Here is a 26,951-nt window from a genome sequence, read left to right as displayed (position 1 = left end):
TGACACACACACAATTCTAAAACAGCATCTTTTGCACAGAATTCAATGGGATTTGAAAAGTAAAGTGGCAGTTGAAACTCTAGTGATAACACTTTTACAGTGCATGATGGGGCTTCCTTAAATCATCCTCTGATCTCAAACATTCAGTCTTCAGTAGTTATATACTCCTTTTACAGTCTGGCACGACTAAAAACTAGGAGTGGTTGCTGATTACCACAGCCGTTGTGGTGAAACTCAACTTACTCAAGGGTGCCACAAAACGAGCTCATGAAATGTTGCCCTAAGTGGGAAAAATGGAAACGTTGGGTCGGACGGTCGATTATCGTTTTTTATTTTTTTAACATTCTGTTTTTAAAAATCCTCACTAAATATTAAATAATGCTTCTTCCATTAGGGACATTTGTCAATTTTGACTACTGGATACTTGTTAGATAATCAATTTAAGACTAGTCTTTCAATAAAATATTTATTTGAAGTGAAAAACATTGTTTTTAACATATCTGTAAAATTCATCATTAAAAAACCCAAAACCAAAAAAGATTTAGGGTCGGTCGCTGAGGGCAACACAACAATTGTTATTTTGGCCCAAGTATCATTGAACTATGCCACTAGGAATCATACTATTGCACTATTCCATATACTCCATATTGAAAACATGACCTTAATCTTAATCACAGGGAGTGTGAATTTCACGTGGAATTACCAATATGGGTGACTCCATTTGAAATCTACACCCCCCCCCCCACACCACACCACTCCACGCCATACATAAATTCTGCCAGTCACATTTCCCCAATATGAAATTTTTTTAAAGTAAAATTTCAATTTTAATTTTACTTCATTAAAGTTTGGCGGAGGCGGGGTTCGAACTCACGGCGGCGGACTGCTTTGGACACACTATAAACCCATCAGCGCCTTAGACCACTCGGCTACTTGTCTTGTTGGAATTCATTTGGAACTTATTCGAAGATATAATCGCAACTTCAACATAGGCCTACCACGTGACAAGCAAAGGCAGAAAACCGGCGTACCATATTTTGGAATTATATTTCAAATAAAAACATTAAATGTGTATTATTAGCGCTCAATTGTGGTTAACTGCGTGTTTTATACAAAAAAAATCAACGATAAGCATGATAACTGGGCGTCTATATGGACAATACATTATATCGATTTTGACACGTGCTTGTGTCTCAGTACATTTCCATGGTCAGTAAAATACTATAGAGAAAAACCTACCATTTTTCTTGTATACACGTTCGATGTTTTTATCAATTACAAAAAAATCCATTTTAGACCCCAAATGTTTCTTCGGGAAATAAAAGATTAGAATACCATAAAAACGAAACAGTAATCTTTTGCCGGGTCTAATGTTATTTATACATAGATTTTTTAACGTTTTTTCTATCCTTATTCTTGCTCAATTAAAAAAATATTTTGGCGTATATAAAATTTAAATAAAATTCTCTGCTTCATAAACGACCTCAAATATGCCACAATTGGGTATCATGAATAGTTATATATGATGTGCAGTTAATATTCATATTTTCTTTTATACAGAGGATGCTTCAGTTTTGACAGGAAAAATATTTTCTTGAAAACCCTCTCACTCGGTTATTTCAAAACAGTAACCACGCTTCCCTAGAATGTGCAATAATTTAGCATTAAAATTTTTCTTATTCTAACAGCAAGCGTTTCTAGAATGAATTATGGCGAAATGTGGTGTACCCCTGTGTGAGAGGTCATGTCTTAATCTAGGGGATGTATGGATTTCAACTAGGATACCCATTTGGATGTCAATCCTGGGGGACAGGGAGATGTGACCTGCACCCCGCTTTCAGCCAGGGATGCCAGTTTTCAGGCAATTACCTGATTTCACTTTTACTTAGGGAGTGTTCATAAATACTTTGGTGGGGGGTTGGAAAATATGGCGGGGGGGGGGGATCAAACAAATTTTGGGTCCTAAAAAGGGGATTAAAAAAAATTCAGTCCTTAACAGGGGGATCAAAAAAATTTGAGGGTAAAAGTCCAGGGTAAAATGTACGAGAAGGCATGTACATTCCCAAAATGTGCGCGCTCGGCGTGCTTGAATGGAAAAGTATTCAATTGTGTACTCTCAAGCTTCAAATCAACAAAATGTGCACACTTTACAATTTGGGTGCAACACTATGACTCCATGAGTAATAACTTCAAACAGTACTTTTTAGCTAATGAGTTATAGGCATAGATCCTGGAGGGATGGGGGAGTAACCTCCCCTCCCCCCAATATTTTGATAGGGGAGATGGTCCATACAATCATCCCCCCAATGCTGACGCCTGTATATGGGTTTCTGACCAAAATTAACCCCATATTTGGCCATTTTAAACTAAAAAGTGCCCATTTGTTTGCAGTTTGTGCAACAGTTTTGTACCATATTTCACCAGTTTAGCTTCAATATGGCATATTTGTTTATGCACTTCACACGCATTTATACCATGAACTTATTTTGTCGACAAAAGGTGCTGGATTCACTGGACTTCAAGAAATTTGCCACTGTTATAATGATGTATGATTTTTGGTTTCTTTTTCAGGACATGAAGGGGGGATCAAAAAAATTTTAGACCATAAAAAAATGGGGGGGTCAAAATAATCCACCCTTTTTTAGGGGGGATCGAAATTTTTTTGATGTCCAAGGTTCCAACTTTTCCACCCCTACCACACCAAAGTAGGCCTATTTCTGAATGCTCCCTTATTTTCAGCTCGTTTTGAGGATTTGTAGCCCATGCAAAGTCACGTCAGGCCCCGGCCACTGGCATCCCTGTTTGGCAAAATGACTTTTTTTGGGGGGGGGGGGAGGGGCACTTTTTGACAATACAGCCTGAATGCCCCCCCCACACACACACACACACACAAACACACTGAAACACACCCCTACATTTCAAGATAGATTGACACTATGTACACAAATCACACAACTTTTTTCTGGGTCGGTCAGGCCCGTAGAACAGTGTTTTTTCCGTCACCTAAAAATTTAGATTTAAACATCGATCATGGGAAATTCCAGAGAGAGAGAGAGAGATGGAAAAAAGATTGCACAATTTGTAAAAATCCGGGTAAAAATACTGTAAAAATAATGTATTGCGCCCCGCCCCCTAAATCAAATGTCAATTTTGCAATTATGGCAATTACTGCAGCTTATACTTAATAGTCTCATACTACAACTTGTTGTACCAGTCGGTCCAAAACGTAAAAAGCTGCGCTGTATCATGTAACGTGCAAGAATAAACAATGAGACTATTACCATGTGGCGCATGATCACGGGGATTGTTTACAAATAGGGCAGTGTCTTTGTGCAATCAATAAGCGTATTTTATATCATCATAGTCAAGTGATCACTCTCACAATAGTATGACGTCGAGATTTTAGTTAAAAGGTCATATCCATACTATATTGTGATCAATGTCAAACAGTGCACCAAGAGATATACAACAAGAAGAATTGTTAGAAATGGAGGACCAAGGGAAGCGTTATGGTAAGTGAAAACAAATTATAACTGCAGGGCTAAAATGTGCAGAGGTGATTGATTGATGAAAAGGGTAAGGGATGAATGTATGCGAATAAGCAATGATGCATCCTACATGGGCTGAAATCTACGTGCATCTCTGCATGTAAATCACTATCATGTGTACATGTAAATGATGATGTATACATCATCGTGGTATGGTGAACATCCATGCGTGCATGATCATGATGTCTCAGTCAGTGACAGTGTCAAGGGTGAAAATAAGAAATGATGAACCAGGGGCTCCTTTTTACACAAAATGGCCCTGGCCTGGTACACTTCATTTTTAAAACATGGAACCAGGGGCCACCTGGCACTTCTAATCAACAAGGGGCCAATATTTGTTATGGATAATCATAAGTTCATCATGCATTAATGGCTATAGAATTTAATTTTTGGGTGTAGTGACCAGGGGCCAGTTTCTGAAGAAAAGCGTCCCCTGGTCAGCTTAAATTTAGATGGAACCAGGGGCCATTTCAGGGTTTCTGGGGGCTAAGGCCAAGTAAAATAAAAAACATGTTTCACGTCCGGGTTTTTGAAAAAAAGGAGGAAGAGGGGGCTTTTAATTTTCTATTTTTTATCGCAAAATCGGTGTAAATACCCATAATTAGAGCTGTTTTAGCGTATACAATAATGCCTGGAAAAAGGAGGAGGCCTCTTTTTATTTGTTGTTTTGAGAGATAGGCCTCCTCTTACTATCACAAAACCTTACAAAAGTGTTTCTTGTATATTAGCAAGGCTATAGAAAGCATCTCTACTTCCTAGACATATTTTTTGAAAAGTTATAACTGAATTTCAAAAAATAAAAATAAAATTGAAGAAACCTCAAAAAAGGAAGCGGGAGGGGACGTGAAACATGTTTTATTTTTTATTTGGCCTAAACGGCTCCCGTCTCCCACTTAACTTTCACCCTTAAGGTCTGTACAGTGAATCACTGAGTGATGCTGTAAATTTTTATATTCCAATTTAACTGATGCATGCAGCACTTGCGAGGTAAGCTTACTTACAAGTTTAATACATGTATTGCCATCAAGTTAAAATGGTTTATACCATTTTAATTTACTAATTTATACATGTCACTGCATGTAGGCCCTCTTAATTAATTGATTATACAATTTTTGAATAGATTGCCTTGGCGGCGCCCAGGAATTTTTTTTCAGGGGGGCATTGAGGGGCAAAGTGAATTTCAGGGGGGCGGCAAAATCATCAAATTTTGCGCAGAATTGCCGCAAAAAGTGGAACATTTCCTAATTTGGGGTTTTTACCAGGGGAACAACGGGGGGAGGGGGGGGCAAGAGTTCTGACTGGGGGGCATTTGCCGCCACTGCGCCTTGTGGGAGGGTAAAATTGGGAGGGGGGCTTAAATTTTGCCAGCTAAAAAGTGGGGAGCAAACGAGCAATTAATTGGCAAGCCGAGGCAAGAGGAGGGGGCGGGGGGCTAGCGATTTTTGGCACACATTAACATTCATGGGCCACCTTCTAAATAAAATGCTCTCTAAAAAGGAAAATAACATCTACATGTAACTCACTGTGCTTGTAATATATCTAGACAGGTACAAATTGGAATCCCAAAAATTTGGCATGTGCAGGGGGGGTTTTGGCAGTGACTGGGGGAAAGCAATTTTGGTAAAAATACCGAATAGGGTGCAACCTGCTAGACTTGAGACCAGTCCTAGCTTACGGAGTTTACGGTTAGGGTTTATGGTTGGGGGAGGGCAGTCTTGTAATAAGACTAGTAGAGTTGCACCCTATTCGGCAATCGCTCCGCATATTTTGGCGCACCATTTGGAAAATGCTAGGAGGCACTTGACCAAGGGTAGCCTTGATTAAGGAGGCTCCTTCTGGTGGTGGGCGGGGACTTGAATTGTTTTTTGACAGGGGTGAGCGGCCTAAGGCAAAAACCCTTACCCTTTCCCCAAGGGTCATCCCCCCCCCAGACTCAAGGAAGTTCCAACATCATATATGGAAAACTTTTTAGTGAAAAGGACCCTATCAAAATTGGCCTGAACGCACAGGTCACGCATAGTGACACCGATCGATACTGTCAACGACATTGGAGGATCGGTCAAATTTTTAAAATTTTGACATACGACTCGTTTATTGCTATTTTAACCACTTTATATTGTGTTTTATTGCAAACAAATACACACCTTTTATTCTGTATTACTTATTTTACAATATTGTGGTTACAGAATAATACAAATTAAAAATTTAATTACAATTTTTGGCCACAAATACGAAAGAATCTACACGAACTTTGCGAAGAAGTATGTCCGTGTTACACACAATACTGTTTGTTTACTTCCTGATTGATTGGCTTTGCGCATTCAGTGTGTCGAAATGTTTAGGTCTGTGCAAACAACTAGGATATGACGGCCTGATGACAAATTAAGATTTCAGTCCGACTTCGAATTCACGGTTTTTTCTTTCTTGAACACACGCGAGTCTTAATCTGAAGCCATCAAAATGAATGTTAAATCAATGGAAAGCGGATATTTCGAAGAAATTTTATTTGGAATAGCTCGGAAATCTTAGTTCCCCAAAGATTTCGATATGACGCTCGCGTAAATTCATATGGGCGCATGTGTACGCCATTTTATAAGTATACACATTGTTATTTTTTTTAACCAATGATTTAGGCAAACACATTTATGATGTGTCTGTCAAAACAGGGATGTGAGAGTACTCACATCCCTGGTCAAAAGGAGACACTTTTGGGCCAGGTTATCAATTTTGAGGTGTTAACATATCTTAAATATAGATATTTTGCTCCACAACGCCGTTTTCCCCAATGAAATTGGACATTCCTAAGCGAAGATAATGAGTTCGTAAGTTATTATAAAATTGGAAATTGAGATATCGTCCTTTAAAAATATTATTGACAATGTTGAGAGTAGGAATTATCTTGAAAAATGTCTCAACAAATACAAGATGCCATGCCAGTTATATTCCGGTCTGAAACTATCAGACAATATTTTTAACATTAATAACATCACAAATTCGCAACAAATCCAAATTGTGAAAAAAAATCACCCCGGGCAATTTTTGGCTATTTCTCCATTTACGATCCTGCCCAAAAGTGTCTCCTTTTGACATGACACGTCACATTTTACCCTCCATTTGCTTTTAGTCATTATATTAATGTGTTATTTTCATTGAATTTCATGATACAGGTTCGCATACAGAAGAGAATAATGAGCCAGATGGTTGCGCAACCTGCTGCAGATATATACTGATTTTCTTCTCCTGGGTTCTCATGTTTTTTACGTTCCCCTTCTGTCTCTGTGCATCAATAAAGGTATTTTAACAATGGGCTATTGCACTTGAAATTCACACCACTATGGAAGACATTCATGACCTTTGACCTTCCACACAGGGGTTGTAGAGTTTCAAATGGAGTTACCCATTCACACTCCCTGTCATGTATTGTCTGCGCATCAGTTGTTTTAGGGTATTGTGAAATATTTTTAACATTGTGCTTTGGAACCAAGGATATTCCGAGGTCCAAAGCACAATGCTTAGATATTTCACAATATCCGAAAAATACTTGATGCAAAGTCATTAACCTCATTCATAAACGTCACTTTTCACTTTTTTAATCCAATTTACATCACATTTTCTACTTTTAATTTGAAAGCAGAACACTATTTTAACTTTATCTGTCGTTTTCCTGTAAAAAATCGAATAGCCCATTAAGGTTACACAAAGAAACGTATAAAAGACGTATAAAGTTGTTCTCTAAAACAGAGTTTTCTCAGTAATCAAATATCGCAGGGAGTGAAATGTTGGTGCATTGGGTGTAGCTTAACATTTTTCTTGTGTATTTATACAAATTTTTTGAATAAATTTGAAAATCCTTCGTTTAAAGCCGTTTTTCGCACCATGTTCACAAGATCAAAAACATGTTCCATGACGTTTTTTTCATTTGTGCGCTCCATATTAAACCACGCTGAGTGATTGTTTTCTTCTTTTTTGTATTGTACTACAAATCGCTCAAAGAAATAATGTTGCCATGGGGAAGAACCAAATACAGTACCGATTAAATTTTAAAAGCCCGCTTTTGGGGAACATTTTCGAGAATCTTGACTGAGAAAAAACTGTTTTGTGAAATTATCGATATCTTGATTACGGGACGTTAATTTAGACATCTGAATATCTACATTATTTCTCAACATTCTGCCAATTGCTATCCCATTTGATTTTCACTCCAAATTGAAGCTAGTATTGCAAAAAACGAGGTTTTCCTCCATCAGTTCGTTCAAAATTTCAGCGCCGACATGCGTGTTTATTCTAAGAGCCATTGTGCGGACGCGATTGTATAACATGTAATTGCATCCAATTATAGTTATATATCCGCTTCGAGAACAGTCAATTGCGTAAGCTGATGTATGGCCGAGTGGATAGAGCGTTGGACTGGGAAGCTGTTGTGAACTATTTTTATGGGTTCGAGTCCCCGTGTGGCTGAATTTTTTTTCTCTTTTCCCATTTTTATACTTCCTTTCTTTCCTCTTTTCTTTCTCCCTTTCTTTTTTCATTTCTTTTTTTTCTTTTTCTTTATTTCTTTTCTTCTTTTTCGTTATTTTTCTTTCTCTCTCTTTCTTTCTCTTTTTCTTTCTCTTTTTCACTATTTCTTTATTCTTTCTTGCTCCTTTCTTTTTAGTTTTATTTGATTGATTCGCTGACTGCAGTGAATCGTGATTGATTGTTTTCCACTTTATATGATTCAGACATTTGTAGGCCTGCTAAGTCTGTCTTGTTGATATTCTTCCCAAATTCGATTTGCAAATAACTTGCTTGTTGATATTGTTGTTGATGTTATTGTTGTACCCTATTACATTTTGAATTAGGGGAATAGCAGCATTCAGTGGTTTCATCAAAGATATCAAGGCTATATAAATTCAAAATCAACAAAATAGCTTGACGAAGTGCCCCCAATCAAATTTAAAATTGATAACATCCTTATGAAAATTGCCGAAAACGGTTTGTGCCCCCCCCCCCGGCATCCGACCCGGCATGCCGCCCCTCATGACCCCTCCCCCCGCGACTCACGAGCTCCGGGCACGAGCTAAGGAAAAGAGTGTTAACATTTTATAGTTTATAGTTGTAGTTGTAGTTTATAGTTGTAGTTATAGTTGTAGTTGTAGTTATAGTTGCTATTATAGTTGAGTTTATAGTTGTAGTTGGAATTATAGTTGAGTTTATAGTTGTAGTTGTAATTATAGTTGAGTTTATAGTTGTTGGAATTATAGGTGAGTTTATAGTTGTAGTTGGAATTATAGTTGGCTAGATAACTAAAGACATTCTCTGTACCATTGTTAAAATTATGCCATAGCTTCCCATAATGCATTGTTGAAACTATATGCTATACCTATACTCTGTAGCGGAATGTCTTCCCATAATGCATTGCTGTAGATTGTATTGGAATGCTTTCCCATAATGCATTGTTGGAATTCTTGCCCATAATGCATTTTTAAAACCATGTTATTGTCATGTTAAATAGGCCTAGGCCTACATGCATCAGCTGTATCTTATATTCCCATACAAAGTATTGATGAAATACCATAGCTTCCCATAATGCATTGTTAATACTATGCTATACCTGTAGTCAAATGCCTTCCGTAATGCATTCCATACCCTGTACTGGAATGTTTTCCCATAATGCATTGTTGAAACTATATGCTACATGTATACCTATACTCATAATGCATTGCTGTAGATTGTATTTGAATGCTTTCCCATAATGCATTGTTGGAACTCTTGCCCATAATGCATTGTTGGAACTCTTGCCCATAATGCATTTTTAAACCATGTTATTGTCATGTTAAATACATGTACACTATGTATTCTTCCCAGAATGCATCAGCTGTACCTTATATTCCCATACAAAATATTGATGAAATTATGCCATAGCTTCCCATAATGCATTGTTGATACTATGCTATAGACCTTTTCATATCAAGATCGGAAAAGTTCGGAAAACCGCGATATTTATTTAGTAAGCTAGGGGGTCAAATTGTACCCAAACTGGCAGACAAGAAATGTCATGAATTACGACACCCTTTTGCACGAAAATACAGCTTATTAAGCCAATTTGAACATGGGTCATCGCCCAGAAATATTTTCCTAGCATATTGAGCTAACACCTCAGCTACTTGGTTTTTCACAATAAGATACTAATGGAAAGAAATGGATAATGTCCGTAATTTTTCGTCAGTTAAATTTTTTTCCAGAACGTGTTTGTTTACGTTCATCACCTCTTCCATAGTCAGTCTCTTACACAACGCTACAACCACACGCTCAATTGCACGTTGAGTATCATTGGCAAAAGTACCTCTCTCGTCCCTAAATTGACAATCGAAAGTTCATCGTAGTTATGATGCCTGTTACACATTGGAACTTCACACTGTACATGATGCTGAAGAGGTACTTTTATGCGTCTTGTGACGGCGCCGCGACTAGGAAATTATTTCATGCTTCGGGTTTTATCGGAATTACTCAGTATGAAAAGGTCTATACCTGTAGTCAAATGCCATAGCTTCCCATAATGCCATAGCTTCCCATAAAATTATGAAATTATTTCAGTCCCATGAAATGATGCCATAGCTTCCCATAATGCATTGTTGATACTATGCTATACCTGTAGTCAAATGCCTTCCATATTGCATTCCGTAACCTGTACTGGAATGCTTTCCCATAATGCATCGTTGAAACTATGATATAGTTTCCCAAAATGCATTGTTGAAACTATATGCTATACCCATACTCTGTAGCGGAATGTCTTCCCAATAAATGCATTGCTGTAGATTGTATTGGAATGCTTTCCCATAATGCATTGTTGGAACTCTTGCCCATAATGCATTTTTTAAACCATGTTATTGTCATGTTAAATAGGCCTACATGTACACTATGTATTCTTCCCAGAATGCATCACATGTACCTTATATTCCCATACAAAGGATTGATGAAATTATGCCATAGCTTCCCATAATGCATTGTTGATACTATGCTATACCGGTAGTCAAATGCCTTCCATAAATGCATTCCGTACTCTGTACTGGAATGCCTTCCCATAATGCCTTTTTGTCAAGGTAAACAAAGATACTAAACTGGGGTCCTGGGAGTTCTTCATGCTTGGAGTTGAGACACACAGTGAGGGGTCAATGTGTTGATGGTTAAGCAGGAAATTAAAGCCTCTGGATGGTCAAATCATGGCCAAGCTCATGTCACTTCATGACTTAATTAATTTTTATAGCATGATCCTTCATCAATTCAAAGACCCAGAAGAACAGAGGCATACCAGCATCAGCATTCAGCAGTAATGGGGAGTGGGAGAGGCTGGTCCCAGGGGGGGGCACTCAACACAAATGACCATACGGGTATGCTCCCGGAGAGACCCCCTTTTGGATTTCGCAGCTCGAAAGACTCCCTATATTTGACCAAAATAGAACTCCGAAAGACCCTTGATTTTGATAATTTCAGCTCTGAAAGGTTTTTTCAGGCGATTTTCAACCAGAAAGCCAAGGTAGACCCTTGATTTGGACTGTTCGCAGCTCCAAAGGTCCCTGTTTTACTTGTTCGCAGCTCCAAAAGACCCCCTTTTATCGTTACGAAGTCAGCTCCCAAAGACCCACCGCATAAAAATTTCGGGGGAGCATACCCACCAAAATTTTTGATGCCCCCACCCCGGGCTGGTCGATATTGCCTCGGCTCAAAATACTGGGACAAAATTGACCAAAAGTATTCTTAGTGAATATCAACAATATTTTAGTACCGTAGCTCTAGTTTAGAGCCTCTCTGCCATTGCCCAATAGCACAAGTAATTTATATGAGGCCTCGGCGCTACGCGCCTCTTCACACCTCGGCGCTACACGCCTCGAGGTCGGCGCTACACGCCTCTGCTGTTTGGACATCGCGATCCGAGGGAACTGATCAAGTTATATATTTTAGTAGAGGGACAGCAGGAAAATTTGGAAATTTTTCACCTCTTGGCCCCTTCTTAATTCTCACACTCCTGTAGAAGAGTTTATACCCTGTCTTTTGAAGGTGGCTCCATCAGCCCTCATATACCCCTAATCATGAGCTGTAGGGATTTGGCACTTTAAAAGAGGGGGCAGTACAGAAATGTGTGCAAAATGTCATGCTTGCTATGCTCGCAAAACTATTTATGGACCGTTCACAAACACTTGTAAGGGGGGGGCTGAGGAAAAAAATGGGCACCATCATGTACATGTATCATTGGCCCCTGGGTTAACCCCTGAACTACACCACTGAACACTAATTAAACTAATAGAGTGCAATTGAATTTGTTGCACTAATTATGTTATGCTAAATGGTACTAAATGGCACAATTATTGTTTTTAAGTACCGCATTGTTACACCACCAATATCTGTGGTTACACCCACCCCACTATCATGACTATTTTTACAGTATAGGCATGGTAGGTGATCAGATCTATACCAAGTCACATCACAGATCCTGGAATTTATTTCCAGGGTCTGTTTTCACAACTACTAATCATGCTAATAGTCTCCCACAGTGAAAACATTTAATATGGCCATAAAACTAATTCCCCTTTGTTGTGCCCTCAAGTAATTTACCCAGGTCTTCCAGAAAAAAAGAGTATCTGATGTTGGAGTATAGTCTAAGAAGATTTGAATCTATAGACCAATCCGAGAAGCGTTTACTGTATTTGGCCCTCTATTGACGGCAACACAGATGTACCAGAGCGGGAGATTTAATTAGTAATTCAATACTCATGATTGTGTATTGAATATCACTGTTGTGTACAATTCCGGGTACAATTCTGTATAGCACACTAAATAATGGATGGAACCCCCGACCTCGGGACACCGCAGTTTTACATCGGGGACACCGCAGTAATGGCGAAGTCAGATAGGTGTATAGACCTAGGTTTTGAATTCAGGTTTAATACCTGATCATCATGAAAGATTTCTTACTTCTGTGATCTTATGTAGCATAAGTGAAATATTCAACCCTAACTCTAACCCTACAACTACTATAAAGTAACTATAAACTCAACTATAACTCTAGACTCAACTATAACTCTCTAATTATAACTCTCAATCCAGCTACAATTCTAACTACAACTATAAATGCAACTATAATCCAACTACAATTATAAATGATTATAAAAATGTGATTACAACTATAACTACAATGTCAATGATAAAAATACATTTACTCCCAAGTTTCATAGCCTTTTCATGTCTTGACCGTGGATCGATATTCTATTGCACGCTTGTTCATTTTTTGCATGGCTGTTTCTGTTATGAACTTACGCCCCTCTGAAATCAAGCGGTCGGAAAAACTCTCGGCTAACCTTAAGGAAATACTAGCTGCTAGCGACCAATCTCACTAGCACGCAATCATGCGATGTCCAAATACGGCAGCCAGCGTCCGCATAAATTGTTCGAATGCGTAACACGTCACATAACGCGGTCATTGTAGAACATACTTTTAGGTACGTCACGACACACGGTCATTATACTTTTTCAATGACCTGCATTTGCGTCCGCATATTTAAAAGTTATTATCTGTGATTGGATCGCACTTGCTGTGTATATTAATGAGGTTATGAATATGCCTCGGTAACTTGTGCCAGAAAGTGGCATCTGTTACGTGGGACCAGGGTGGTCGCGTACATGCAAACTTTATAATATTTCTTAGGTCTTGTGGTTCTTAAGTTACGGCCGTCAGCCAATGATATCAAAACAGAATCAAATGAACATTTTGGTCAATTTATCCATCCAGAGAGAATTTATGCACACTGACTTGGGTGGAAATGATACCCCATACATGTACACCAAGCCTTAGGTTCTCCTAATAGAACCCATCTTGTGTGTCAGCTTTATTTGTCTCTATATTTTTGTGAAAACACCTGTAGGTTATGCTCCTCTACTACCCACCTTCAAGGTTTTTTTTATCATGTCTAGATTTAAATAAATATGTTGAGTGCTGGGGTACATTTTTGCATTCATAAAAGGCCCATATAAAAATAACGGATGTGGAAATAAGAGTATAAATTGACCAGTAGATACCAGTTGTAGTCCTGCTAATTCATAGCATATCCATGCGCGTATTTTTTTTGGGGGGTGGGTGCCAGCCCCTCGGGGGCGGCAATAACGAAGGGGGTGGCAAAACGAATTAGCAAAGAAAAAATGGCGCAAAAAAATTGAAAAAGCATAAAAAAGTAAAAGGTTGCTTTTAGGGCGCTAGCACCTAAAATCCTTTTTTTTTTTTGTCAACCTTTTCGGGCTGTTTAAAGGAAGGGCGGCAAAATTGTTTCTTCTTCAGCCCCCGGGTTGGGGCGGCCACGATACGCCACTGATATCTGATGGCCTTGGGGAAAGTTAGCCCATATTCGCAAGACTATCCATGCCTTCAAGGTAAAATAAACGTACTTGTGTTACCGTCTGACCACGGTCTGGACTGCTGGCTGATCTTACCCAGGGAAAGATGACATTCCAATATTCCGCTTTAAGTTTAACCGTTTATATGGTTCACATTTATAACTAATGACATAATTTTATCGTTTTGTGAATAACCTGGGAACCAAGGGAGAACAATGCCAGTGCATTGATTAGTCACACCAGCTTAAATTAGAAAATAAATAATAAAATAAATAAACTTAAACATTGATATCTGTCAGAAATTTTATATTATTGCTGCAATATGGAGTTCGCATAATTTCCACTTTATTATGTTTCAGCTTTCCAGGCAATTCTGAAAAGGATTTTTAAATCCATCAGTAAAATCCATTAGTGAATGAGCTCACATTTATTACTAGTACTAGCCTTTAAAGTGACATTGTTCAGGGCAGAATTTGAAAGAAATTCTATGACAAAATTAGTACTCGCAGATAACAATTAATCAAGCAGTTCAAGCCAATCACTAGAAGACATTTTTTTTGATAAATCTCTGACCTGTTGAAAAATTACAGATTTTTCACTGATTTTTCTACTGATCACAGATTTTTGTCTCCTGAATACATTTAAATATGACAGTAGAACTTCACACTTAACTCTCAACAGGGACTAATTGTGATACCAAAGGTATAACTGTCATGGGAAACTTTCTTGTTGACCTACTGTACAATGCTATTGATACAGAAAAAAGGATCTCACTAGGTTTTTGCCTAACAGGCTGGTCCCGGGGAGGCTGGTATAGAAACGAAATTCAGATGAGCAAAAATTTATTTACACATGATTAAATAACCAAACAATATTAACCTTGCCTGTTGAGAGACTCATTCATGGTTTATTAAACAATGTCTTTATATGCAGAAATTACGTAAAACAATGAAGGTCGGGAATAATTAAATCTTTGAAAGGAAGTGAACAAACTAATAATATTAATTATTAACTAAAATGTTTATTTTGTCAAAAAGTACATTGGAACCTCATTAATAACACAAAATTGTCAGGGCATTTTTTTAGTTGTTTACAGGATTTTGTGTTATCATCAGGTCTTTTATACATTATTTAATAAAATTAAAATAATGTATAAAATATATGCTTGGGACTTGAAAAGCATTTTGTGTTATCAGGAGTTTTGTGTAAACAGATTTTGTGTTAAAGAGGAAGTCCCGGCAGAGTAGTTCTTCTGGGTGAACCAAACCTGCTTGGTTATCAAATTAATCATTGACAATGTTATCTTTGAATTTGACAGGTGCTAATTGATGCAATAACATTAAAACATTAATTAGCACCTGTCAGATGTCAAATAATATACCCACCCAGTTTACCTATTATTTACTGTCCTGTATTCTAGATAGGGAGAGGGTGCAAGGTGACTTTCATTTGGGGGGGGAGCCTTCCCCCTTTAAAGTGTGCTGAGGCGTGTGGATCAATGTCTACATCTATAGACATGTTTGTCTGTAGTGCAAGTATAAATCACTGATTTTTTGTTGGTTTTTTTTACTATGCCACTGTAGATTGATTCCCAACTGGGGTTTAAATTGTCATATATCTTCTAATGATCAAAGTTGGGAACTATTTAAAAATTTAAAAATTTAACATTTTTAAATATTTTAAATATTTTAAATTAAAATTTGTGATATTGCTCATTCTTTTCACAGATTATACAAGAATATGAGCGTGCTGTGATATTCCGTATGGGTCGGATATCAGGTGGAGCCAAAGGACCAGGTTTATTCTTCATTTTGCCGTGTACAGATGAGATCAGAATTGTGGATCAGAGGACCATTTCATTTGATGTGCCACCGCAGGAGGTATGAAAAAAACAAGAAATGTCTGTAAAAAAGACATTGCAACATAATAAATATATGCCTTAGCTCATTCCAGTAGGCCTATAATTTACTTGTTATATGATTTTTATGCCTTATTATTTATTCCATTACCCTCAAAACCCATTATTGAAAACACGCACTGTGCTTTGTCAAAACATGTCACGAGAAAGCACTCTAGAAATTAATAAATGCTCTGATTGCATTGAACACAATATAGCATGCACATAATATATAGAGGTTCCTTTATGGACAATTTTCCAGGGAAACATGAAGTCAATTGCAGTGTCCAGTGGATACATCTACGCACTTAATACCTTGATGTAAATGATTTATTATATTTAGGCAAAAAGTGATATTTTCTCTTTAAATTGCACTATATTGATATACCCAGTAAAAGAATGGAAATATTATTAAAGTTTCTGCCATATCATTTACATCCAAGTAATGTGTCCTCGGCAGTAAATTTTTAAATGATAGGATCACCTGTGCCTCGCCCATCATTTATGTTTTTACTACCGGTATCTCAGACACATGATTTTGGTGTAACTGTAAAGGATACATTTTCTGAATTTACTTTCACTTTCACTATATTAAATGGGTCGATAATTTTTTTGAAAAATAAAATGTTTTACAAACTCTGATATATTTGGAAGCACATTAGGACCAAAGAATTTTATTTACAAATATAAAATTTTAAAAATATTGCTTTTAAATAATCAATATCCAGTATCAAATTGCTGATTGATTGAATTGCTGACTTACTTATTGACATTGACAAGCTTTGAATCACACCCCTGCTAAACTTTGAAAATATATATATTTATTATTTATTTATTTATTTATTTATTAATTAATTAATTAATTATTTATTTATTTATTTATTTATTTATTTATTTATTTATTTATTTATTTATTTATTTATTTATTTATTTATTTATTTATTTATTTATTTATTTATTTATTTATTTATTTATTTAATTAATTACTGATTTATTTAGTTACTTTTTATTATGGAAAATGATTTTTCCAATATTAATATTTAGGGAATCAATCAAAAGATTGATTACTATATTTAGGGAGCTATCATTTTCTTCGGAAGGGGGTCCAAAATTTACAAAAAGTTGGGGTCAATAAAATTGCGACCCCTCCTATTTCGGCAACAACAATTTTATGACCTCCCCACCACCGATAGGCTAAAATTGTATTGATATCAGTCTTCTTGAATAAAATAAACACACTATCTGTGGTCATCTTGTGACTCCCTACATTTTGGTCATCAAAACTTTTATGCCCCCACCTATTTTTCTTTTCAAAAAATTATGACCCCCTATATATTTTGGACGCCCCTCCGAAGAAAATGATATCACCTGCAGCTGTTATTTTTTTCGCGATCAGGTTTTATTCTCTCAAATTTGCAAATCATGCCACTTTTAAACCTACTATGAAATTAACAAAATGTTCAATTTAGAATGCATTTCACCAGAGAAGATGTATCTTATACTTCCCATAATGCATTTCTTCCATTTATTTCCTGTTCTGATTTGGTAGTGCAACATGGGCCGATAGTGACAAAATGAACAGAGCACATCCAGATCTTGCAAAATATGTTTATTTCTTGACTATCGACCCATGTTTAGCCAGTCTATTCTCAAAATGAAGACAAAGAGAATTTGTACAAAGTAATGGGAGTGTCATTTGATAAGGGGTGGTGCAATAATTATGTGTACCCCGGGGTGAATTATAGGGGGGCAAAGATTTTTGGCAGGCCAGAAGGGGGGGCAAGCATTTTTTGGCAGGTCAAAAGGGGGGGTCAAGCGATTTTTGGCAGGTCGAAAGGGGGGGGCAAGCAATTTTTGGCACAGATAGTTTGGGTACCGTTTCTACATTACGCCCTAAAAAGGCATAGGAAAACGTTAGGAACACATTCAAATATGCAAAATTTCCTGCTCGCTGCGCTCGCATTATATGATAAGACAATTTAAGGTTTTAAATTCGGGTTCCCAAAAATCTTGCATGTGTAAGGGGAGGGGCAAAGATTTTTTGGCACGACAAAAGGGGGGGCAAATGTTTTTTGGCACGCCGAAAGGGGGGGGCAAAGATTTTTTGGCATGGCCAAAGGGGGGCAAGCGTTTTTTGGCAGACCATTTTGAGAATTCACCCCCAGGGGTACACATAATTATTGCACCACCCCTAAAATGAGGTGATATCATGTTGCAAAGGATTCTGGGAAGGGTAAGATGTCTTCTGGCATATGGAGCAGAATTGAGCAAATGAAATAAATATATTGCTATAAATTGTTCCTTTTTTGCTTACAGTAATAATATTTGTTTGAATTACCAAAATGCAAGTTCTAGGTAGGCAAATGGTAGGACTGTAAAAATTTACGGGGAGTACATGTGTAGTTTTGAGAAACAAGATTTCAATAATAATATCATGTGATCCATGATCTGATTGGCCGTATGATGTCAACAAACTTTTAGCAATGATAGAGGTCGCGTGTCACTTTTAATATTAATAATTTTGAATTTTCCCAGAGGGGAGATTATGAAGCTCAAAAGTGTGTCAGTTTTTGTGCCCCCCCCCCCAATTTGCCGGTATTCAGAGATGGTGGGTCTTTGGAAGCTGTGAAAATCGCCTGAAAAATTCCAGAAATATGAGCAATTTATATACTTAATTTGTCAAAATCATGGGTCTTTCAGCAATTTTATATATAGCAAAGAATATAATAAAAATAATTTTCCCACCACGGGGTAGCACTCCTCAAAGGACCTGGGTTAATATTCATATTTTGGGTCCATTTCATATCTTGAAATGCCAAGATGGTATATGAGCCCCCAAGTGGTGTCAAGTGAAAGAGAAAGAAGTAAAAAATGTATTAAAATTATTTTCCCCACCGGGGGTGACACTCCTGATAAGACCATCCAGATCTTGCAAAATATGTTTATTTCTTGACTATCGACCCATGTTTAGCCAGTCTATTCTCAAAATGAAAACAAAGAGAATCTGTACAAAGTAATGGGAGGAAGTGTCATTTGATGAAATGAGGTGATATATCATGTTGCAAAGGATTCTGGGAAGGGTAAGATGTCTTCTCTGGCATAAGGAGCAGGATTGAGCCCAGGATAAATATATTGCTATAAATTGTTCCTTTTTTGCTTCAAATTGAGAAAATACCTAAAAATATTGGCTTACATAAGTATATAATATACAGTAATAATATATGTTTGAATTACTAAAATGCAAGCACTAGAATGCAAGTAGGCAAATGGTAATTCAGGAAAGAAAGTCGACAAGTCCAAACAATTGGACTTTGTACGTAAATGCTTACAAGTGTTTTGCTGTTACATAACATTATCATAAAGGTAAACACAGACAATAAATTTTTTTGTTTGTGTTTAGATCTAGATAGCTGACCAGTTTAAGGTGGTATTGGATGCATTTTCTAGAAATTAGGAAATGCTTTGAGCATGTTTTAAACAGAGTAATTGAGTAGGGTAAAAGTACACTGATCATTATGCCTTTTGTTTGGAGTTTGTTTGGAGCAAATCGGACATACGGTTTCCATAATACATTGATTTTATATGTTCTTTGTATCCTATTGTTTTTGTCAATAATCAATATAGTTAATGAGCTAAAAGGACTGCAAAGGCTCATTAATATGTAATTTGTACCAATATTTTGCTAAAAATCAATGCATAAATGTTCAGGGTTACTTTTATTTTGCATACTTTTGCCCTGAAACTTTGTCAAAGTGTTTCTAATGTGTTCTAATGTATTATATAGTGAAGCCATATGCATGTACCATGAACATTTATGCATGGATTTTTAGCAAAATATTGGCAAACTTTATATGTTAATGAACTTCTCCAGTCATTGTAGCTCATTAATTATATTGATTATTAATAAAAACAATAAGATATATTAAAGAAAATATAAATTGATATATATTTTAAAAACCTTATGTCCGATCAAACAAAAGGCATATTGATAAGTGTGCTTTGCTCTACTCAATTAATCTGTTTAAAACATGCTTAGAGCACTTTCATTATGCCTCCATATAAAAACCACCTTAAAGTCTGTCTACAGTGGATACTCAACAAAATCTACCAAATGTAAAATAAAAGCTGAAAGTTTGCAAAACATTGCAGTGGTCTCCCCTGAACACTGTCAAATCTAAACATAGAATATTTAAAAGACAATTGATCATATTCAACAACCATTGAGAACAATGAATTTTCAATAGATAATTTTATGCTATAAATTATTTTACAGATGTGCACCCACCCCCACACATACCCCTCAGGCACACAGCACACAAATCCTCATGCTTAAAACTCATACTTGCACACTCAGACACTAAAACATATCAGGAGGCTCGCCAAAAATCGCTTGCCCCCCCCTCTCGGCATGCTAAAAATCGCTTGCTCCCCCTCGGCCAAATATTTGGGATCCCAATTTGCAAACCTTTAAATGGTCTAGATACATGTTGCGAGCACAGCGAACAGGAAAATTGGCATATAAGCGTTTCTGTACTTTTTTCTTAAGCCTTTTAAGAGTGTTTTATTTAAAAGGCGCCCCATGAATGTTTGCCAAAAATCCCTCCCCCTCTCAGCTTGCCAAAAATTGCTTTCCCCCTCCCACTTTCGACTTGCCAAAAATTTCTTGCCCCCCCATTATACCCTCAACCCAGGGCTCATAATTGTTGCACAGCCCCTAATGTATAATCAATGAGGTAAACCTAGTAAATACGTAACCAGGACACATAACACCAGTCAAAACCTTCACTCTTAGAGCTAATGGGTTAAGCATTGCAATATGTTTTGCTCCTCATATCAAACTACTGAATATTCAATTCAAAATTTGGTAACATATTGTTTGGCGTCAACGTAAACATAACATGAACAAATTGGACCACGTCCCTTTAAACTATTTGTTACTAGATGCTGTGTTTATAAAATGCATGTCACCCATGGATATGAAAATTGACAATTTAATCGTTCTGCAATATGATCCAGCACATCTCTAGTGTATTCGAGCGGTGTTTATTGTCATGGATAGAATTTCAATTTTGCTAAAATATGATCATTATGGGTTTTTTTTCCATTCTTACATGTACATTACTAGGTAATTGCATTGTGTATTACTGGAATAAAAATCAATTTTTGCATTGGTTTTGAAAATGGTAAACATAATGGATTGGGCTATTCCATTATATCTTCCACAGGGGAGTATGAATTTGAAATGGAATGAACACATTAGGCAGCTCCATTTGAATTTCATACACCCTCTGAGAAAGATTTAACCTGAATCTTCCACTGAGAGAGGGTGAGTTTCAAATGGAGCTGCCAAATGAGCTTATTCCATTTGAAATTCATACTCCCCCTGTGGAAGATATTTCTAAAATCTTCCACAGGGGGAGTATGGATTTTAAATGGAATAGCCCATTCTTCCCAATTCAGTGTAATTTAAATGTGGTGATGAAAAAACTAAAGCCAATGCTGTTCTACAGGCGAACACCGAACAGACTTGCCAAGTACAATGTAGGGTCAGTTGTTGGTCAGAATTTTCTTTCTTTTTTTCTAGGAGAGGGTAAATGTACCTAAAAAAACATTGAAAGCATGACAAATCTGAAAAAATCTAATAAATTACTTATGACATGACTATTTTTGTAATACGGTATATCACAAATGATTTGATATCAGAAGGACATCCTTGTAAGTTGTATGCAATTTGGTGTGTTTGATGTGCTCTCATCAGGTCCCATAAAATACTGTGCAAAAGAGGCCTAGGTGACCAAGCCCTAGAAAGTCATTTTGAAATTTTGTTTACTGTGAAGTCAAAATCACATCAAACATTTTTTTAAGCATTGGGTTGGTAATAATCCATATCATCATTAAATTTAAGTGCACTGCTTGGATATTCTGTTGCCTAGGTTACCTGATTGCCTAGTTACCGCACCTGACACATGGTTGCATTAAAATAAGTTATTAAGGCATTAAAATATGTGGCGGTGCTACAGGTGGGGGGAAAATCCCCAATATTTTTCTTGCCCCCCCCCAGTTTCCTCCCCCCTGCACACTTTTGAGGCAAACCCCAAAAATTACATAAATGGCCACTTTTTGCGGCAAATGTGTGCAATATTTGTTGATCCCCCCCTCCTGAAATTCACTTCCCCCCATGCCATGTGAGGTCAAAGGTTATCTAGGGGTCACTAGAGGTCAATTTACAAATATGATAATTTGTTTGTTTTGGGTTGTTTTTTACAATATGAAAGCCTGCTTGAAACCATAAAAGCCTGAGAACCACCCTTCTGGCAAGTGGGCACATTTTTTACTAATCCACTTTTTAATACTGCAACACCTATAGTTCATGATGTCTTTGATGTGATTTTTCAGATACTTTCAAAAGACAGCGTAACTGTGACTGTTGATGCTGTCGTATACTTTAGAGTATTTGATCCCGTTATGTCTGTCATTAACGTTGAGAATTACCAGGGATCAACTCGCTTGTTGGCTGCTACTACCCTCCGTAATATTCTGGGTACCAAGGTATGTGAATGTGTAGAACAACCATATTCATGATGTCTTTGATGTGATTTTTCAGGTGCTTTCAAAAGACAGTGTAACTGTGACTGTTGACGCTGTAGTATACTTCAGGGTATTTGATCCGGTTATGTCTGTCATTAATGTGGAGAATTACCAGGGATCAACTCGACTGTTAGCCGCTACTACTCTGCGTAATATTCTGGGCACCAAGGTATGTTAATGTGGGGGTGCATTTTGCAATCAACTCCGACAGGGATGGCTATAAGTATGATAAATTATTAATTAATGTAGTCAGACACCATATGTGACATGATCAAGGATAATGAGTAGGATGTCGCTAATATTGTCTTTGAGATATTGGCAAAAATAGTGTTCAAATTCTTTTGTTTCATTGTTTTCAGTCATTGATAAATTGCTCATAACTCAGAAAACAGATGTCTGATTTTGATGGGGTTTGCATCAAAATGTAGCATTCATAAACTGCCAGAAAATGAAGTACAAAACTTGCTGATATGTGACTCATTCCCTTGATCATGTCACACACATACATTTCATGTTTTATGCAGTGTGATAATATCCAAAGAGTACCGACTTAAAATTGACCTGCAACTCTATCATTTTGATTTGTCGCTCATTATGGAGGGCAAATAGTTATAGTGTACCTCTGGTGTTTTTCAGCAAGAACCTGAAATTGGGCTATTCCATTTAAAATACACACTACCTCTGTGGAAGATTTTGGAAATATCTTCCACAGGGGGAGTATGAATTTCGGGATGAATTTCAAATGGGAATTACCACATTAACAACTCCATTTGAAACTCACTCTCCCTCAGGGGAAGATTCAGGTTGAATCTTTCTCAGAGGGTGTGTGAAATTCAAATGGAGCTGCCTAATGTTTTAATTCCATCTGAAATTCATACTCCCCCTGTGGAAGATATTTCCAAAATCTTCCACAGAGGTAGTGTGGATTTTAAATGGACCAGCCCATTGATTGATAATTTGCATCTTTACAGTTTTGCACACATTTTTTGGACAATATTATACGCAGAATGCATACAACACTTAAGATTCAAAGTTTGCCAGGTGCATGGCAAAATTAATTATTCGGAAATGCACTCTCTTGGCCCTGCATGAGTGACACGCAAACATGGCATAAGTCGGTACTCTTTGGTTCAATCTCGTTGGTTAAATCCCTATTCTACAGACTTTGGCGGAGATGCTTGCCCACCGTGACGAAGTGAGCTCCGAATTGCAGCGACTGCTTGATTCTGGGACCGATCCATGGGGTGTCAAAGTGGAACGTGTGGAAATGTAAGGAAATAGACCTATATCCTGCCCCCACTCAACACAAATGTTGGTAACCATGCGTGTTACCAAATCTTACACAAAGACCTCCTTTGCAACGATTTTTCATCCAATTTTTTTTTTCATGCAAAATCGAGGACAAAATTTGGCAAAGAAACACCCTTTTTATAGTTTCAGGGGGTTTAATGACTAGAATTTAGACATCCCTTGTCAATGACACTCAATATTGATATTTTATATGCAATACATTACAGATTTTCCCTAAGTACTCTTTTATCCAAATTTTACGGACAGTGCGAATTAAATACCTTTGCCAATTTACTATTGGTAAAAAAATACCCCTTTGCTGCCATATATGGTAAATACCAAGTTTTGTGTTGAGGGGCGGGAGTGGTGGTGGTTGGGGGTGGGCCCTACATGTACAGTAAGAATTTCATTTAAATGAACACAGAATTATTTATTATTATTTATTTATTCGTTATTTATTCAGGAAAATTCCATCAATACAAAAGTACTGGTCTCCCTGGAAGCCCTGATAACATACATAACATTCATATACAAATAACACTATATAAGAATATGAATAATTAATATACAAACATAGAAATAAAGAACAGGTTCAAATTAACAAATTAATGAGGAAGGCTACAATAAGTTACTTGATGTCTTAAACACAAACAAAATTATAAGACATTCTTGAACTCATTCAAGCTTAGTGAATCCAAATTTGCACAGAGATTAAAAGGAAGTCTATTCCATGAAGTGGCAGCTCTATAATGAAATGTTCTCTGCCCAGAAGATAATTTCCACCTTGGAACAACCAATTTGTTATGTGATTGACTTCGAGTGTTCTTAGAATGAGTAGAGGAGGTGAAAGTGAATTGAGATGACAAATAATGTGGAGCAAAACAAATACATGCATGCACTGTGTGAATCCAAGTCACTCTGATTGGTTGGTATTTTGTAATGTCTTTTGATTGGTTTGACCAGTATTTTCGCCCGCCCCACCCAGCCCACATGTTGTCCTTTGTAATACGATTCAAGTGGAATTCTTTCTGTAGACCAGGGGCCAGATCTACATTTAACGGCTGACTTGATCAGCACAGCTAGTAGATCAATTATTCAAGACTTTAGTCCACCTGTCGCTTGGACAGACAATGGAAGAGCAAGTTGGCACAGCTGTTGTTCCCTCGCCTTGCACCACTAAGTCCCGGGTTCAAGCCCCGGCCATTCCCAAGGACTGTATGTGCACTTGGTTCATCCCAATCAATGCTCGCTCTTGCAGGTTTTCTCTGAGATCTCAGGTTTTCTCCTGTTTTCAAAAGACTTTGAGAACTAAGAACTGATTTTCGGGCAAAATAAGGACTTGATGAACTGAAATTTCAACATTTTAGGCGTCTAGTGAATTAAAATTGGCCCAAATTATTATAGGCTGTGGAGCTAAAAATTCCAGAATATGGTTAAAAGCTACAATTGTAAGAATTAGAGGCTAAAGAACTGGAACACAGTGCAGGTCTTAAGAAACTGCCGGAGAGCCTGAAAAGGGGGCACCTTGACTGCTGCACATACCTGTACCACCTTTACATGCGTGGTGCCCCTCCAGGGGCTGAACATGTGATACCATAACATATGTGACATGATCTGGTCCACGGGGGCCAAAGGAGGCATTTTTGAAAATTGAGTTACTGTAATTATTACATTATAAATACAATACGCTATCATTTACTGAAAACACCAAAGGTCTAGCATACTTGGTTCTAAAGGTATGAAGATTTTTGATGTCTATTTTCTTATGTATTTTATTGTTTTTTTACTCCATATTTTTACCTTTATCTTAGTTTCAAATTTGCCGCCTTTGGCCCCCATGGACCAGATCGTGTCACATATTATATCAAACAAACCAATTTCATTTTTAAATTCACCCAAACGCATTTAAGGAATCTTGTTCCATGAAACTGATGGTTTTATTTTCTCATTGCATTACAGTAAGGATGTACGTCTACCACTCCAACTGCAGCGTGCCATGGCAGCAGAAGCTGAAGCATCTAGGGAGGCCAGAGCTAAGGTAAATACATGAGTAAATATACATATACACACCCACACACGCCTGTCAGCAAACACAGACATTTTGTATTGTTGAGCATCCGAGGAAGCATGAATCAACATGTATTCACCAACCCAAGGCCCAAAATAGCGGATTTGTTTGTGTATATAGTTGTGGACGTGAAGCTAGTTGTGAGGATAATTAACCTTGTTTACATTCAAGTGTCAAAGATATTGTCACTGGGCGGGAAAAAACTCATATGTAATTCCAAAGGTCAAATGCAAAACCTCATTTGTAAAAAGTGGGCTCCAATTACAAAACCTAGATGTGCAATTTTGCTCAAATTATATTTTTGTATGTCAACGTGAAGAAAATGTCTCAATACTCCACACCTTCTGGTACATACCTTTTAACTGTAAATTGCATAAGTGTCTGTAAATAACCAAAAGAGCAACACCATGTTCTATGTAAATCCTGTTAATTTTTAAACATTTTTGCGTCTCACACAAAATGGCAAAATCGTTATATATGTGACACGATCTGCTCCATGGGGGCCAAAGGAGGCATTTTTGAAAATTGAGTTACTATAATTATTACCTTGTAGTAACATTAGGCTATCATATACTGAAAACACCAAAGGTCTAGCATACTAGGTTCTAAAGTTTTGTGGTTTTATTGTGTGTATTTTCTTATGTATTTTATTGTTTTTTTACTCCATATTTTTGCCTTTATCTCAGTTTCAAATTTGCCGCCTTTGCCCCCCATGGACCAGATCGTGTCACATATGAGGTTTTGTAATTGGGGCTCACTTTTTACTTATGAGGTTTTACATTTGACCTTTGAAATTTTTCCCACCCAGAAATGATATTTAAAAAGAGAAGGGGGGCCAATCCTGGTTTTGATACCTGTTCAATCACTTCCTGAAAGTTCCAGAATCCCCTTTCTCACAATGCCCTAATTGATGGATTCTGGCATTGTAATCAAGTAGAGGCACGCAGTGTGAAATACGCCTACAAACTGTGGACGATACTTGTTATACGTAATAGTATTTGGCATGCAATTGGGACCTACGGCAGACCTCCGCAAACTGGTGCTCGTTCTTAATTAGGTCCACAGTTTGAATATGAAAAGCCTGGTGCGTGTCCTTGGTTTCAGGTAAACATACGCATGCACACCCCACCCCACGATAGACAATGCACACACATATATGTGACACGATCTGGTCCATGGAGGCCAAAGGGATAGT

General features: G+C 37.2%; 1 protein-coding gene across 2 annotated transcripts in view; it reads left to right on the top strand.

Moving 5' to 3' along the window:
* Positions 1-3,332: 3,332 nt before the first annotated feature.
* Positions 3,333-26,951, top strand: part of LOC140164483 (band 7 protein AGAP004871-like) — a 37,353-nt gene continuing 13,734 nt past the window's right edge. Inside the window, exons 1-6 of one of the 2 annotated variants that reach the window (XM_072187766.1) lie at positions 3,333-3,512; positions 6,716-6,840; positions 15,641-15,793; positions 22,207-22,359; positions 23,561-23,667; positions 25,648-25,726. In XM_072187766.1, the coding sequence (XP_072043867.1) occupies positions 3,440-3,512; positions 6,716-6,840; positions 15,641-15,793; positions 22,207-22,359; positions 23,561-23,667; positions 25,648-25,726 (690 nt within the window). In that variant the 5' untranslated portion in view covers positions 3,333-3,439. Of the gene's footprint in view, positions 3,513-6,715; positions 6,841-15,640; positions 15,794-22,206; positions 22,360-22,414; positions 22,568-23,560; positions 23,668-25,647; positions 25,727-26,951 lie in introns of both variants that reach the window. The other variant, XM_072187765.1, reaches the window with a different exon arrangement.

The sequence above is a fragment of the Amphiura filiformis genome, chromosome 11, assembly GCF_039555335.1.
Source record: "Amphiura filiformis chromosome 11, Afil_fr2py, whole genome shotgun sequence".
Lineage (NCBI taxonomy): Eukaryota > Metazoa > Echinodermata > Ophiuroidea > Amphilepidida > Amphiuridae > Amphiura > Amphiura filiformis.
Note: the sequence above shows the minus strand (reverse complement) of the source record. Positions and strands in the feature narration are given on the sequence as shown.